General features: G+C 55.1%; 1 protein-coding gene, 1 long non-coding RNA gene and 3 other non-coding genes across 7 annotated transcripts in view; 1 reads left to right on the forward strand and 4 right to left on the reverse strand.

Moving 5' to 3' along the window:
• LRRC75A (leucine rich repeat containing 75A) overlaps positions 1 to 8,879 on the forward strand; it is a 43,349-nt gene extending 34,470 nt beyond the window's left edge. Inside the window, exons 3-4 of the mRNA XM_040630077.1 lie at positions 4,244 to 4,359; positions 6,803 to 8,879. Of these exons, the coding sequence (XP_040486011.1) occupies positions 4,244 to 4,359; positions 6,803 to 7,343 (657 nt within the window). The 3' untranslated portion in view covers positions 7,344 to 8,879. The remainder of the gene's footprint in view (positions 1 to 4,243; positions 4,360 to 6,802) is intronic.
• A 4-nt stretch (positions 8,880 to 8,883) lies between these two features.
• LOC103658522 lies at positions 8,884 to 11,330 on the reverse strand. Of its 3 annotated transcripts, none has more exons than XR_567196.2 (6): positions 11,273 to 11,330; positions 10,698 to 11,055; positions 10,118 to 10,201; positions 9,829 to 9,982; positions 9,531 to 9,611; positions 8,884 to 9,303 (listed from the first exon to the last, which is right to left on the reverse strand). It is a non-coding gene; the product is annotated as an uncharacterized LOC103658522 (long non-coding RNA). The 3 variants fall into 3 exon arrangements; XR_567195.2 differs by lacking the exon at positions 9,829 to 9,982 and having other exon boundaries at positions 10,698 to 10,829; positions 10,960 to 11,055; positions 11,273 to 11,289; XR_567194.2 differs by lacking the exon at positions 9,829 to 9,982 and having other exon boundaries at positions 11,273 to 11,322.
• LOC121102630 lies at positions 9,375 to 9,447 on the reverse strand. The gene has a single exon (XR_005834752.1). It is a non-coding gene; the product is annotated as a small nucleolar RNA SNORD65 (small nucleolar RNA).
• On the reverse strand, positions 10,287 to 10,357 carry LOC121102677. Its single transcript, XR_005834789.1, has one exon. It is a non-coding gene; the product is annotated as a small nucleolar RNA SNORD49 (small nucleolar RNA).
• Positions 10,834 to 10,904, reverse strand: LOC121102678. Its single transcript, XR_005834790.1, has one exon. It is a non-coding gene; the product is annotated as a small nucleolar RNA SNORD49 (small nucleolar RNA).
• Positions 11,331 to 12,591: the final 1,261 nt, after the last annotated feature.

Raw genomic sequence — 12,591 nt, forward strand, 5'->3', positions numbered from 1 at the left:
GGGGGGGGGGGGGGGGGGGGGGGGGGGGGGGAATGTCTCGTCCCCAGGAGAGGGCTGATTGGCTGCGCTCGGCCAGTGCGCGCGTCTGGACCAATCAGCGGCAGCTTGGGATGGGGTCTGGTTGCACAAAGGGGCTGCTGGGCCTCACCACCTTGAACAGCAGAGAGGGGCCCGCCGACCGCCGAATGCTGGCCACGGGACGCACGGACCGGGTAACTTGCGGAGCCGGTGGTCATACCTCTCGGCCAAGGTTGCACGAGGGGCGCGTGGCTGCCGTTTCTGGAAACCACGCAGAAACGACACTTTCTCCTTCTCCTTCGCCGCCTCCCTCCCTTTCCAGCCTCTGCCTTCCCCACCCTCTCCTTCTCCAGCTCTGGGCCAGTCCTGCCTTGTCCTCTTCTCCGCGGAAGGGAGACCTGGAGGGGGCTTCGAACAATACACCGAGTTGGGGGGAAATTACATGGGCTTGCTTAAGGCTTTTGCGGGTGCAAATGATAGAAACACCTTGAACCCACCTGAGCAAGAGATTTATCACCGGGAGGGCAGCGCAGGGCGGGATGGCAGGTTTGGGGATGCCAGCCTCAAAGCCGGGCTTTGCGTCCTGATTCCATCTTACGGGTTGTGGGGCTTGCCAGTCTAGCCAGCTTCTTTGTCCCTCACTTCCCTCATTTGTAAAGTGGGGATAATAGTAGCGCAGGTTTCACAGGATGGTTGTGAGTTACAGGATTGTGGTGAGCTCGTGCGTGCGTGCAGCGCACGGTGGCGACGCCTAACATAGGAGAGGCGCGGTAAACGTTAGCTGTTGTTTATGGAGCCCAGACAAACGGAAGGGAGCTCTCACTTCTGTGAGGACACTAGCTCACGTTGAGTGTCAAATCGCCTGTGAGGTGACCCTATCTGTTGTCCTCGTCGGTGAGCAAACAGGCTTGCTCAGTCTCCCGGGCCGGGAACGGCCGTGTGCGGTCAAACCATAGCGGCGCCTTGCACACAGCTGCCCCCTTGTGGCATTACTGGCACACTGCAGCGGCTACTTTGCCGCCTTTTCCTCTTTGTTTCAAGTTCACCGCCCAGCTGCTCAGGTCCGGAGGATGACAACCCCCCCCTCCCAAGTGGTTGAAAGGAGCCGCCGAAGCCGAAGGGCTCGGTGCTCGGTTTCGGAGAAGGTGCCGATGGGAGAGTGGCGATGCTCTGGCCCCTGGCCGCCCCAGGAGTGAAGCTGGACAGACCACCCAGTCCCACCCGGCCTTGGTCCTTGTTGTCTCTGAAGCTTTTGAGCTGGTGTTTCTGCAGCTTGGAGACACAGGAATTATCCGGGGAGCTTTAAAAAAAAAAAAAAATCCCTGCATGCAAGCTGCCCACCCATGCTGGGGGTGGGCCAGGCAGGTTTTTTTTTTAAAGCTCCTTGGTGATTCCAAGGTGCAAGGACCCCAAGTGAAGAACCACAGCTCTCAAAGCACCATCTCGGCTGTCACCTCCCATCCTCCCTTTGGCCTCCACAGTTGGCCTTCACCCAGGCCCCCACCGTGACCACCCCTGCCAACCCTTCTTCTCCATGGTGCCCATGGCTACACTGTGCCTTCTCCATCCCTTTGGGTCCGGTGTGTCCTCCCCATGCCTCCTGCTTTCCCCCTCAGCTCATTCCACGTCCGGTGGGGGGTGGGGTGGTTGATCAGAGGCTGATGAATGCGTCTTGAGCTCCAGGCTCATAAATCCAATCGCATCTCCCAGGAGGGGTGCATAGACCCCCTCAGGCTCCAAGTGGCTCCAAATGAGCCGCTCATTCCCCCGTCCTGCCTTTTCATCCCCTTCTCTCCCGGAGCCCCTTGCCTTCTACCCAGGTCCCAAGCCCAAAGCCTGGATCTTTCCCCATCCCCGCCCTGCCCACACCCTCGCCATCCTGAGTGCTGTCAGTCCAGTGTGGGGGCCTCCCGTCACTTTTGGGGCTTTCGCAGCCCTAGCAGGGCTGCCCCAAACCGCACAAAGCAGATGGGCCTGGCCCCAAACCACTCTCGGTCGAGGGACAGTCCCAAAATGCAAATGTGATCCTGCTGGTCTCCCTCGGTCAAGCCCCTGCCTGCTGCCCCTGCCTCCTCACTGAGGAGGGGCAGCAAGAAACTAAGTCTAGAATCAGAAATGGCAACCCAGGGGTGGCGAGTGTACTTGCCTGGGCGACAGGTGATGTTTCTCAGACAGGCAGGCTGGGGCAGGAAGAAGTGCGATTCTGGGAGAACCAGACACCAGAGGTGCTGTCTACACCGATCTCTTCCGTCTTGAGCCTCTGTCTCCCGGATCCCTGCCCAGATGCTTCACGTCTTCTGATCCTCAAAACCCCCTTTTCCTACCTCTTCTCTCTCTCGTCACCCACCCTCAGGGTCGTCTTCTCTTGCCTTTCCAACAGCTCCAGGCCTGCTCTCTGTGCCTCAGTTCCCTCCTCTGTAAAATGGGGATAACGAAAGCAGTTCTGCTCTGGGGTGTTGGGGGCATTCCATTAAGTCCTAGCGTAAGGTCCGCGTACAGCAATCCAGGTGACAGATGACAGTGGCTTGGACCAACGTGGTAGCCGTGGAGGTGGCAAGAAGTGACCAGACCCCAGATTGTCATCTGCTCCCGCGCCTGTAACACCCCTGCACAGCCAAACCTTTGCCCACGTTTCCTCCTCACTCAGGGATGCCTCTTGTCTCCTCTCCCCGTGCAAAAATCACGAACCCATCCATCCGCCCTGAAAACCCCAACTCACATCTGAGCCTTGGGAGGGGCCACCCCCTTTACCCTGCCGGAGTTTTGCATGTCTGTGTGGCTTTTCCAGTACGGGACGTTGTGGACGAAGTGAGCATTCCTGGAGAGCTTGCTGTGTGCTGGGCTGTAGTCACAGCCCTTGCAGATAGTGACTCGTTTCATCCTCACAAAATGCCCCGTGAGTTGGGTTCTGTTAGCCCTTCACAGAGGAGGAGTGAAGGTCAAGTGACTTGCCCAAGGTCACAGAAGAGGTAAGAAAGCAAGGGGTGAAATCCACACTGTTTGGCTCCAAGTTCATGCTCTTAAGTACTTAATACGTTGCGTCTCCATTAGCTTGATGGTAACAACCATCGAGCTGGCCTTTTACTGAGAGCCCACTGTGCGCCAGGCCCTGGACGTGGGTTCATAGTTGAACCTCACACAGTCTTGCCCCCCCCCCCCCCGCTGGGACAGAGGTGAAGTCTCTCCAGCATGTCTGCTGCACCTTTAACCCCACGTAAGTTTGTTAGGGCCACCATAACAAAATGCCACTTACACAACAGAAATTTAGTTTCTCGTATCTGTGAAGGCTGGAAGTCCGAGATCGGGGTGTTGGCAGGGCCGGTTTCTCCTGAGTCCTCGCCTGGGCTTGAAGATGGCTGGCTTCTCCGGGGTCCTCCTGTGGTCTTTCCTCTGTGCCTGTGACCTAATCTCTTTTCACAAGGACACCAGTCATATTGGATTAGGGCCCACCCCAAATGACCTCATGTTAACTGAATTGCTCTTTAGAGGCCCCATTTCCACATACAGTCACAGTCTGAGATACCTGGGTTTGGGACTTCAGTTTAAGGACTTGGGTGGGACACAATTCAGGACATAATACCCAGGGTTTCAGACTCAAATGCTGATGGGCCTGTAGCATGTGGCTCAGCCAGTAGAGTGTGTGACTCTTGTTCTCAGGGTCGTGAGTTCAAGTCCCACATCGGGTGTAGAGCTTATTTAAAAAAAAAAAAGTGCTAATGGGCCAGATTACAGTAGACGAATGAACTTCACTGGAAAAGACTTGGACTCCTTATTTTTTTATTTTCCCACTGTTGACATTTTCCCACTTGCGACATCATAAAAATATTTCCGTTTTCTTCTTGCCTAGAACAGCTGCCTGACACCTAGTGAGTGCTCAGTAAACCTTTGTTGAGCAAACGAGTGAGCAGAAGGGCCCTGGCCGCTGGGGAGAGGCAGGGACCACGGTGAATATTGGCTAAGGGGTCAGCCAGCACTCAGCTCCGGTCAGTTGTCAGATTGTGAATGTAGAGTTTTATGCAAATCTCAGTTTTGCCGCGATAGCAAGGACCTCACGGAAACTAGAGAGAGCCATTGCGTAGATCAGTTTGCAACCAACTGCTTTCTGCTAAGAGGGTCCTGGGGGTGCCGTGCTCATCGCGTGGACACCGGAAGCGGGAGGGGAGGGCCTGGTGTCCCCGGCCTTTTCCAGTGACTCAGGGCCTCCTGCCCGTGGTTGCTTCCGCAGGAAGGCGATGCGCTGGGCGCCATGGAGAAGCTGTGCCGACAGCTGACCTACCACCTGAGCCCCCACTCCCAGTGGAGGCGGCACCGGGGGCTGGTGAAGAGGAAGCCCCAGGCCTGGTGAGTCTCTGGCACCTGAGGCGGACCTGCCCTGCCCCCGCCCGGCCTCCTCCTACAAGGGCGGCCCAGAGCGAATCCGCGCCAGGCTGGGCTACCCAGTTCTCCCTCCCAGAGGTAAAGGGAGGCACTGGAACCAGAGGGTTTGCCTTGGAAGGTGCCCGAAGGAGGTGAGATTGAAGGAGAACTCAGCGTTAGAAAGAAGGGGTGGGTGGGGAGGAAGACATGCGGAGTTTCTAGTTCCTGGTGTGCCGAATGTGGGCACTCCCATTGGATCCCCAGTTCTCCTGGATGTCTCCTAGGGGGCCCCAGACCCCAGCCGTGCCCCTGGGCCACGCAGCAATGAGAAGCCTCGAGGGTTTTATGGCCCCCTGAAGAAGACTGAGGGGATTGGGGGTACATGGGGCACAGAACCTGTGGGCCGAGACAGGTAGCACCATTGGAAGCAAGTAAAGGGGAGCCCAGAAGTGAGGCCTTCTGGAGGGAGCACCCCTGCCTTTCTTGCAAATGACCATGGGGCAGAGTGGCTTGTGTCCTTCCCCTAGACTGGGTAGGGGCAGGACTGCCCTCCCTCACTGACAAGAGCTCTGGTTCCTCTTTCCCTTCTGGACTCTTCCACCCCAAAGCCAGGAGAGGAGCCGGATCCCGGAATGCCTTCCCAGGTGAAGGAAGAGAGTGAGTCAAGGATGGGGCTCCAACTGGGCTGCAGTCAGGGGCTGTACGTGGGGACAGAGCAGAGCAGGACCCGTGGGACCTGGAAAGCCATGAGGAGTGCGTGACCTGGGTCTTTGGGATGGAAAAGCTAGAAATGTGAGCTCTGCTGGAATCCAGGAGCCTCCTCTTCTGTCTCCCCAGCACACTCGCATGCTTCGCCCATTCTTCAATTCAAAAACCTCATTCCCCTCGGGTGGCTTCCCGTCACACTTGCATGAAGTCCAAACAGCGTCCTCCGTGATGAGCCCTCAGCCCCTGTCTGGTCTCTCGCCTCCCATTTCCCCTCGCTGCAACCATGCTGGGCTTCGTGCTGGCTCACAGACGCCTCAGGGCCTTTGTTCATGCCCTCCTTCTGCTGCAACTTTTACTGGACTCTTCTGAGGGCCCATTTTTTCTTCAAATGTCAGCTTGAATTAAGTCCTCAGAGAAGCCTTCCCTGAGTGGCCATGTCCAAGCTACTCTCACTTCAGTCTCTTGTTCGTGGTCTGTCTCGCCCCTCCCTGGTAGAGTGAAAACAGGGATCGTGTCTGTCTTCTCCATCCTGTCCACTACTAGGACCTCAGTGCCTAGGACAGTGCCGGGCACATAGTGGGAGCTTAAAGACACTTGCCGAAGGATTGAATGAAGTAGGGGATATTACTGTCGCCATTTGACTGGCCACGGTCACCTAGCTGCTAAATGGCAGGGCTGGATTCAAACCCCAGGCTCAGGTTGTTAACCACATGCTACCTATCTCCCAGGTGTACCGGGTCTGCTTTATTAGTATTAGTGACATTGACAACTGCCAGTCCTTCAGTCACCCGCAACAATTGCCAGGCAATGTTTCCAGTGCTTCGAGGTCACGCCCTGAGGGGCAAGATGAGGAAACTAAGCAGCCTTCCAGCTTCAGATCTCAAGGACAGAGACGGACATTGTTTTGCCAAGAGAAGGTCCAAGCCGTGATCCTTGGGCTGCTAATACTAACATATGCTCTTGAAACAGGCTGTAAGCCCCGTCTGCCTTCCTCCCTTTCCCACCATTGGGGCCCCACGGCTTGCCTGGGGTACCTGGAAGTGGGGAGCTCTGGCCACAGAGCAAGGAGTTGCAGATGGCAGGGAGTGGAAGGGGGTGCACAGCACTGAGCCTCCAGGAGTCTGCCGCTACCCACCCCCAGGCTCAGAGCCCCTGCGCGCTCCCCTGCCTGCTGCCCTACAGGGCTCTCCCTAAGGATTCCCCACCTGGTGGGCAAGCTTGTCTTGGAACCCAGGCCTCAAGGGACTTCGTGCTGCTCTTGGGGAAGCAGGAAGCTCAATCTAGGTGATTCATAAGGACAGCAGCAAATATTCGTTCGTCACTCTCATATACAAGGGACTGTTCTGCTCTGCCTCCATTACCTTATTTCAGGTAACAGTTCTGTGGTACTCAGTCAGCTCCACTGTTCAGGTAAATATCAGGCACAGAGAAGTTAAGGAAGTGACTAGAGCTCACCCGAGTAGGAAGAAGAGTTAAGAGGCAAACCCAGGCACCATGGCCCCAGAATGTACCCTTCATCACTGCAGAAACCTCTGGGCTTTTCCCCTGTGGTCCCTCAAGCTCTGGGCGGGTGGGCCCAGCCAGGCTGAGATATGAGGTAGTGCCAGGGGTCCAGGGGTCTTTGGTCTCTCCCACCCCTGGAGCCTGGTGGCGGCCGCTGGCTGCCTCCGGAAGGCCGGCCCCACTTGCTTGAACCTGGCTTGTCCCTTCTCCCCTGCAGCCTCAAGGCTGTGCTGGCTGGGAGCCCTCCGGACAACACCGTGGACCTGTCAGGCATCCCGCTGACGTCCCGTGACCTGGAGCGGGTGACCAGCTACCTGCAGCGCTGCGGGGAGCAGGTGGATAGCGTGGAGCTGGGCTTCACAGGCCTCACGGATGACATGGTCCTGCAGCTGCTGCCGGCACTCAGCACACTGCCCCGCCTCACCACACTAGCGCTCAACGGCAACCGGCTGACGCGGGCCCTGCTGCGTGACCTCACCGACACCCTCAAGGACCCCAGCAAGTTCCCCAACGTCACGTGGATCGACCTGGGCAACAACGTGGACATCTTTTCGTTGCCCCAGCCCTTCCTGCTCAGCCTGCGCAAGCGCTCTCCGAAGCAGGGCCACCTACCCACCATCCTGGAGCTGGGCGAGGGCCCGGGCAGCGGGGAGGAGGCCCGGGATGGGACAGTGGGCCAGGAGGACCCTGGGGGAGGCCCTCTGGATCCTGCCAAAGACCACGAGGGCGGGGAGACCGTAGGTGCAGTTCAGACCTGACACAGAAGTGGGGTCCTCACCAGGGAGTCCCGGTGGGGTAGGATGACTGAGGCAGGCTAGGGGACCCCCGCCAGGGGCCTCAGGCGATCACCCAAAATTGGCCTGGGCAGCCCCACTCACCGGAGCCAGATTGTAGCATCTGGGAAGGGGCCTGTGTAATACTTCTCTTCGGTCCTCTCCATTTCCCCCTCTTGTCCATCTCATCTGCCTTTTGGCTCCTGAGAAGTCATGTGTGGCTTGAGAGGCAGCAGCCCTCGACCTCCCCAGATTTGTGGGTGGTCTGTCTGGAGAAGAAAGCTTGAGCTAATGTAAGAACTTCTCCCCAGGAATGGAGTGTATTTCCAGCCGTACATCTAACCCAGTATTTCCTGATAGAACCTTTTTACTCTACCCCAACACCTGGCCGAAGGAGGTTGGGGTAGAGGAACTGACCAGCTCCCCAGACTCCCAAGAGCCTAGTCCCCAGAGAGGTGGTCTGCCTCCTCCCTGGGAAGCCCTGATGGCTCCAAGGAGCCACTTCCCAGGCTCAGCCTCCACTTAAGCCCACATGTCCACCTGGGATTTCAGGCCCCACTCCTGGGACCAGCCACCCTGTACTCTATTGAACTATTGAAGAGCATCCTAGAATGCCTACATAAACGGCATGCACCCAGAAACCCCCCCACCATCCCCCCCCAGCCTAAGACTACCGGACCTTCATGCACCCAGAAACACCCCCCCCCAGCCTAAGACTACCAGACCTTCACTAGGTTGCAGCGTTGCAAGTCAGAGTGCTTCAATGCCAAAGGATTTTAAAGACCTTCTTATAGTTTCTTGTGGAGTCCCCAAAGTCATCAAAGGTACTGGGCAAACTCCCAAAAACCTACTAAAAAACCCAAGACCATGAAAATGAGGTCGGATTAGAACTCTTGGCAGATCTAGTGCCTCCCAGCAAGATAGCTAGGAGATGGGGAGACACTGGAAGGTCCCAAGGAGAGTGAACAAGTGTTTTCACCCTGCCTTTCCCTTAAAACCTACCAGATGAAGATCCCTTCTAGGTCCCATAAGCCCTAGAACCAAGGCAAAGAGTTCAAGTCTGGGGAGACTGGAGACCAACCTTTCATCAACCTAAGAAAATTTACAAATGCCCACAGTGGTGACCAGACCATTCAGGCAAACAGCAGACAGCTGGGAAGCATGGCCTGTCAGGCCTCTAGCCCAGTGACAGGTAGGCGAGATCCCAACTCAGAAAGGCACCAAGACGGGTCAGGTGAAGAGCCATACTATGGGTACCTTGTCTGCCACTGCCCAGGTGTTTGGCCAAGCCTAGTGCAAAGCTTCAGGAGGTAGAAGGCTATGCAAAAGGACACAGCCCAGAAGCAAACAAATCAAAGGTGTGGATGCCTTAAATGCTTTGCAACTTTTAAGTCTAAAGTTGTTACAAAGGGGGACAGCTTAGACTGACCATGGAGAAATTGACAAGTGCTAATACTTGGACTGCTTATCTGACAGCAGTGACCAAATTTTTTTTCTTCAAATATACATTTTTAAAAACCAGTACTAAAGACCATCCTTTATTGCAGTTTGTGGTAATTGCACAGAGAAATATCAGTTCCAGGAAGAAATATATCTGCAGCTTTAAGAACTCAGACCCTCACCCAATAGAACAAATTTATACAAAATTTACAAGTATAGCAGCTCTTTGGGCAGGGGAGCTAAAAATACAGTTATTTGTAATACATTATTAGAAAACTCATGAATTCAACGACACCAACAGTGCCTATCCTAGAAAATTTGCCAAACACATTTGTTGGTTCTGTTGGTTAAGAGAATGGCCTTTGAATCTCCGCACAAGGTAAGCACTGCTTCCACACCCACTGTTGAGGCCTGGGTTTCCAGTCCAAACTGATGGCGACCACTGGTCCTCGAAACAAGTTCTTCCCCTGCTGTAGCGTGGCTGACCGTTCTCTGGGAAAACAGCCTGCAAAGAAACTAAGTATGAGTGTCACTTTCTACTCCAACCAACAGTTAATCACAGCATAAAAAGGTCATCTTCAGAAAACCATACGTTCACCACTATACAATCTGCCGGTAATTCCAGCTATTTTGGGTGATTTCATCATCTGATATCCTTTTTCTGAAAATCAATTTTAACAAAACTAGGTGCTTATTCATTCTACCACGGGGGGAGGTAAGGTGAAAGCTTACCGCTCCTTGGGCTGAGCCGCGGCCACCGGCTTTAAAACTGCACGCTGCACATCACCATTCTTCAGCACCTCAGCGCACAACCTGGGGGAATGAATTAAGGCACCCCTAGACAGGCAGCAGATGCCAAAGGCAGAAGAGCAATTCTGACTACAAATTCCAGTTCATCCTCAGAGGAGCCCTTAAGAACCTACTGAAGGTGGTTCTTTGGTAAATGAAGCCATGTTAAGCCCCCAAGTCCTAACTGGCTTCTTTGGGTGCTGCAACCTCATTTTATCCCATCATTTTAAACCTCACACACCTAAAGCTGTCATCTTCAAGGATGAGGAAAGGTACATCTCAGCCGATAGGCAATTTGCGCAGGATTTTACAGCAGTGAGGTAAAAAGAACTCCCGGGCTTCCTCTGCACTCTGCTTCACGGCCACCATGAGCCATAATCAGTATCTCTGGGATCCTGTCGATAAAGGTCAAGGGCTACACTGATACAAGTTATTAGGTTAACCAGATCAATGTGCTACTACTACCTAACCTAACCGGAACTTCGCATCACCTAACAGCTCCACAATCTGTCCCACACACCAAAGCTTACCTCAAGGCAGGCCAATGGCTCATCCCTCGAACACTTGGCTGCTGCTGATCTGATCACACTGGCGACCCCACGCTCATCTGCAACCTGGGCGAACAGACGAGAAAAGGTCACTGTTCCAACCGACCTACTCCAGGGCAGCAGCAGCTAGGGAGGACCTGCTGTTGACTGCAGTCAGCCAGGAATGGTTATCGTCAGTTATCGCATCTGACGGCACTTCCTATAAGAGATTTCATCAGAGCAGTCAACACCTCCCCGCTCCCCAGTACTGCTCCAGAAACCTGGAACGGTACCTGGGATTAAGCCGTAATTGCTTGAGAAATAAGCAGGACGCTGGGTTGTAAACGAGACATTTTAAGTGGGAGTTTATCTCTGGCTGTAACTGCGGTGGAAGTAGTTCCAGGTTAGGAGAACCTCCTCCAACTTCCACTTGAGGTTCCATGCCATGTATGCAGTGGGGCCGGGCACAATCATTGCCCATTGCCTAAAACTGTAAAGGAGCAGCCAATGCCAGTGCATTTAAGCTAACAAAGACGAAAGAACACAGTAAGGTGTTACAAGCGCTGCCTAGACTGGGTCCTACCTCAGGGTGGGAGGCCGTTCCCGGCTTGAAGGCGCTGCAAGGAGGCATCTGCCACCTGGAACACGGAGGGCGACACGCGTTAAGGGCAGGTTGCAGCAGTGATGTTCAACTACACCGTGGAGGCTTCGGCGACTGCGGTCAGGCAGGCATCAAAGTCGTCAGTTATCGCTTCTGACGGCACTTCCTAATCCCAGTATCATCAGCACAGCCGGGCAAGCCCTCCTCGCGGTCCGGTTCCCGACCTCCGCCGGGCCGCACTTACCCAGTCCTCCGGGGTTGGCGCACCTCCCACGCCGGGTCCGGGGAACGGGGGCCCGGCCTTCGGGGACCGCAGGGTCCTGAGACGGAGGCGGCGACCCTGCCGGACAGACACGCGCGCGGGCCTTGAGCCTCGGCCCTCTTAGGCCCCACGCGACTCTCCCCACCGCCGCCCCGAAGGCCGGAGACGCGCCACAGGGAGCCGCCTTGCGCCCCCCACTGAAGCTTCCCGAGAACTTCTTCCCAGGAATTAAGAAGCTTTTAGCTCCTTCGCCTTTGCCGCCTGCTACTGGTCCCCAACTACAAACACCACTTACCTCCATTATCATGATAATAGAAAGGTCGCTTCTGTGGCGTCCCGGGCCTTTAAGGACTCGGAACATTCCATTCCTCACAGAAGGGAGGGTAATCCTGGCAAAGACTCACGGGAACTTCCTGCCCGTTTGACGACACAGACTCCGCCCCACCACCCCGGGACGCCCCCCTCCGTTAGAGCCGATGGTCTCTCCCATGGCCCCGGGAATTCTGGGTCCCGCGGCGCCCCCGAGTGTTCCAGGGCGCATGCGCAGGGGCTGAAGCTGCGTTGCGAGCGCCGTCAGTCCTTAGCTGCGTGGTTTGGAGCAAATTGCTCAGCCTTTGTGAGCTTCCGATTGCTTATGTGGTAGATGAACACCGGAACCGCAGAGGTTCTGAGGATCACATGAGATATCACACTGGAAACCCTGCAGAGCTTTGGCAGGCAGCAAGCATTCATAAAATAGTGGCTGCTTCTAATTCTTGCTGCCAGTCTGCTCTCTCCCTACGGCTATTTCCGAATATCCACGGAGCCTTTCAGAACCTCTGCGCGCTGACAGCTCTCATCACTCCCCTTCAGAATGACCTCTAAGGAGCGAGCTGACGTCTTTGGGGATCCACTTCCATCCTTCCCTTCTTTCCTGATGCCTTAGGACTCCTGTATCCGTTCCCTAACACCGGCGATGGAAACCTCTCCCTCTCCGCAAATGCTTTCCTTTCAGCCTTTGCACATGCGTAGGTCTCTGCCACTTAAAAACTATTCGGTGCATACGCATTTTATAAACACTCATTACACCAAGGGAGAGCAATTCATCTGGACTGGAGAAAGCTGGAAAAGCTAACGCGGGACAATTTTTGAGCTGGCTTAGAATTTTAAGGATTTTAATGGTGGGGTGGGGGCTTCCAGCAAGAGCCAAGTCAGGGGGGTCAGATTACACAGGTTCATCAGTCTACCTGAAGAATTTGGTGAAAGTGCTAAGGAGAGCATGGGGGACAGCAGGGGTATTGGGGTTGAGGTGTCTGGAAATTCGGAGTTAAAACCGTGGAGGACTGGGGATGCCAGCTAGGGCGTCCTCTTAAGCCTTCAGGGCACAGAAACATCCTAATGTTTCTCTCCATTTTCCATCTTAGGAAGGTCCCTGTGGCTGCCCTGCAGAACAGTTTGGAGGGGTAGGAACTGAGCAGGCAGCCCAGAAGGGAAAGTAACCAAAAATCCAGAGCCTGAAGGAAGCCACAGATCTCAAAGGCCTTGAGAGAGATCTTGGAGGTGGCTTTAAGGGGTCTCCGGAAGCTGTGGGAGAGGGAGGAGTGGTGGCTGTGTTGCCTGTGTCCGCCACACACA

This window comes from Ursus maritimus, unplaced genomic scaffold (genome assembly GCF_017311325.1).
Source record: "Ursus maritimus isolate PB19 unplaced genomic scaffold, ASM1731132v1 scaffold_14, whole genome shotgun sequence".
Classification (NCBI taxonomy): domain Eukaryota; kingdom Metazoa; phylum Chordata; class Mammalia; order Carnivora; family Ursidae; genus Ursus; species Ursus maritimus.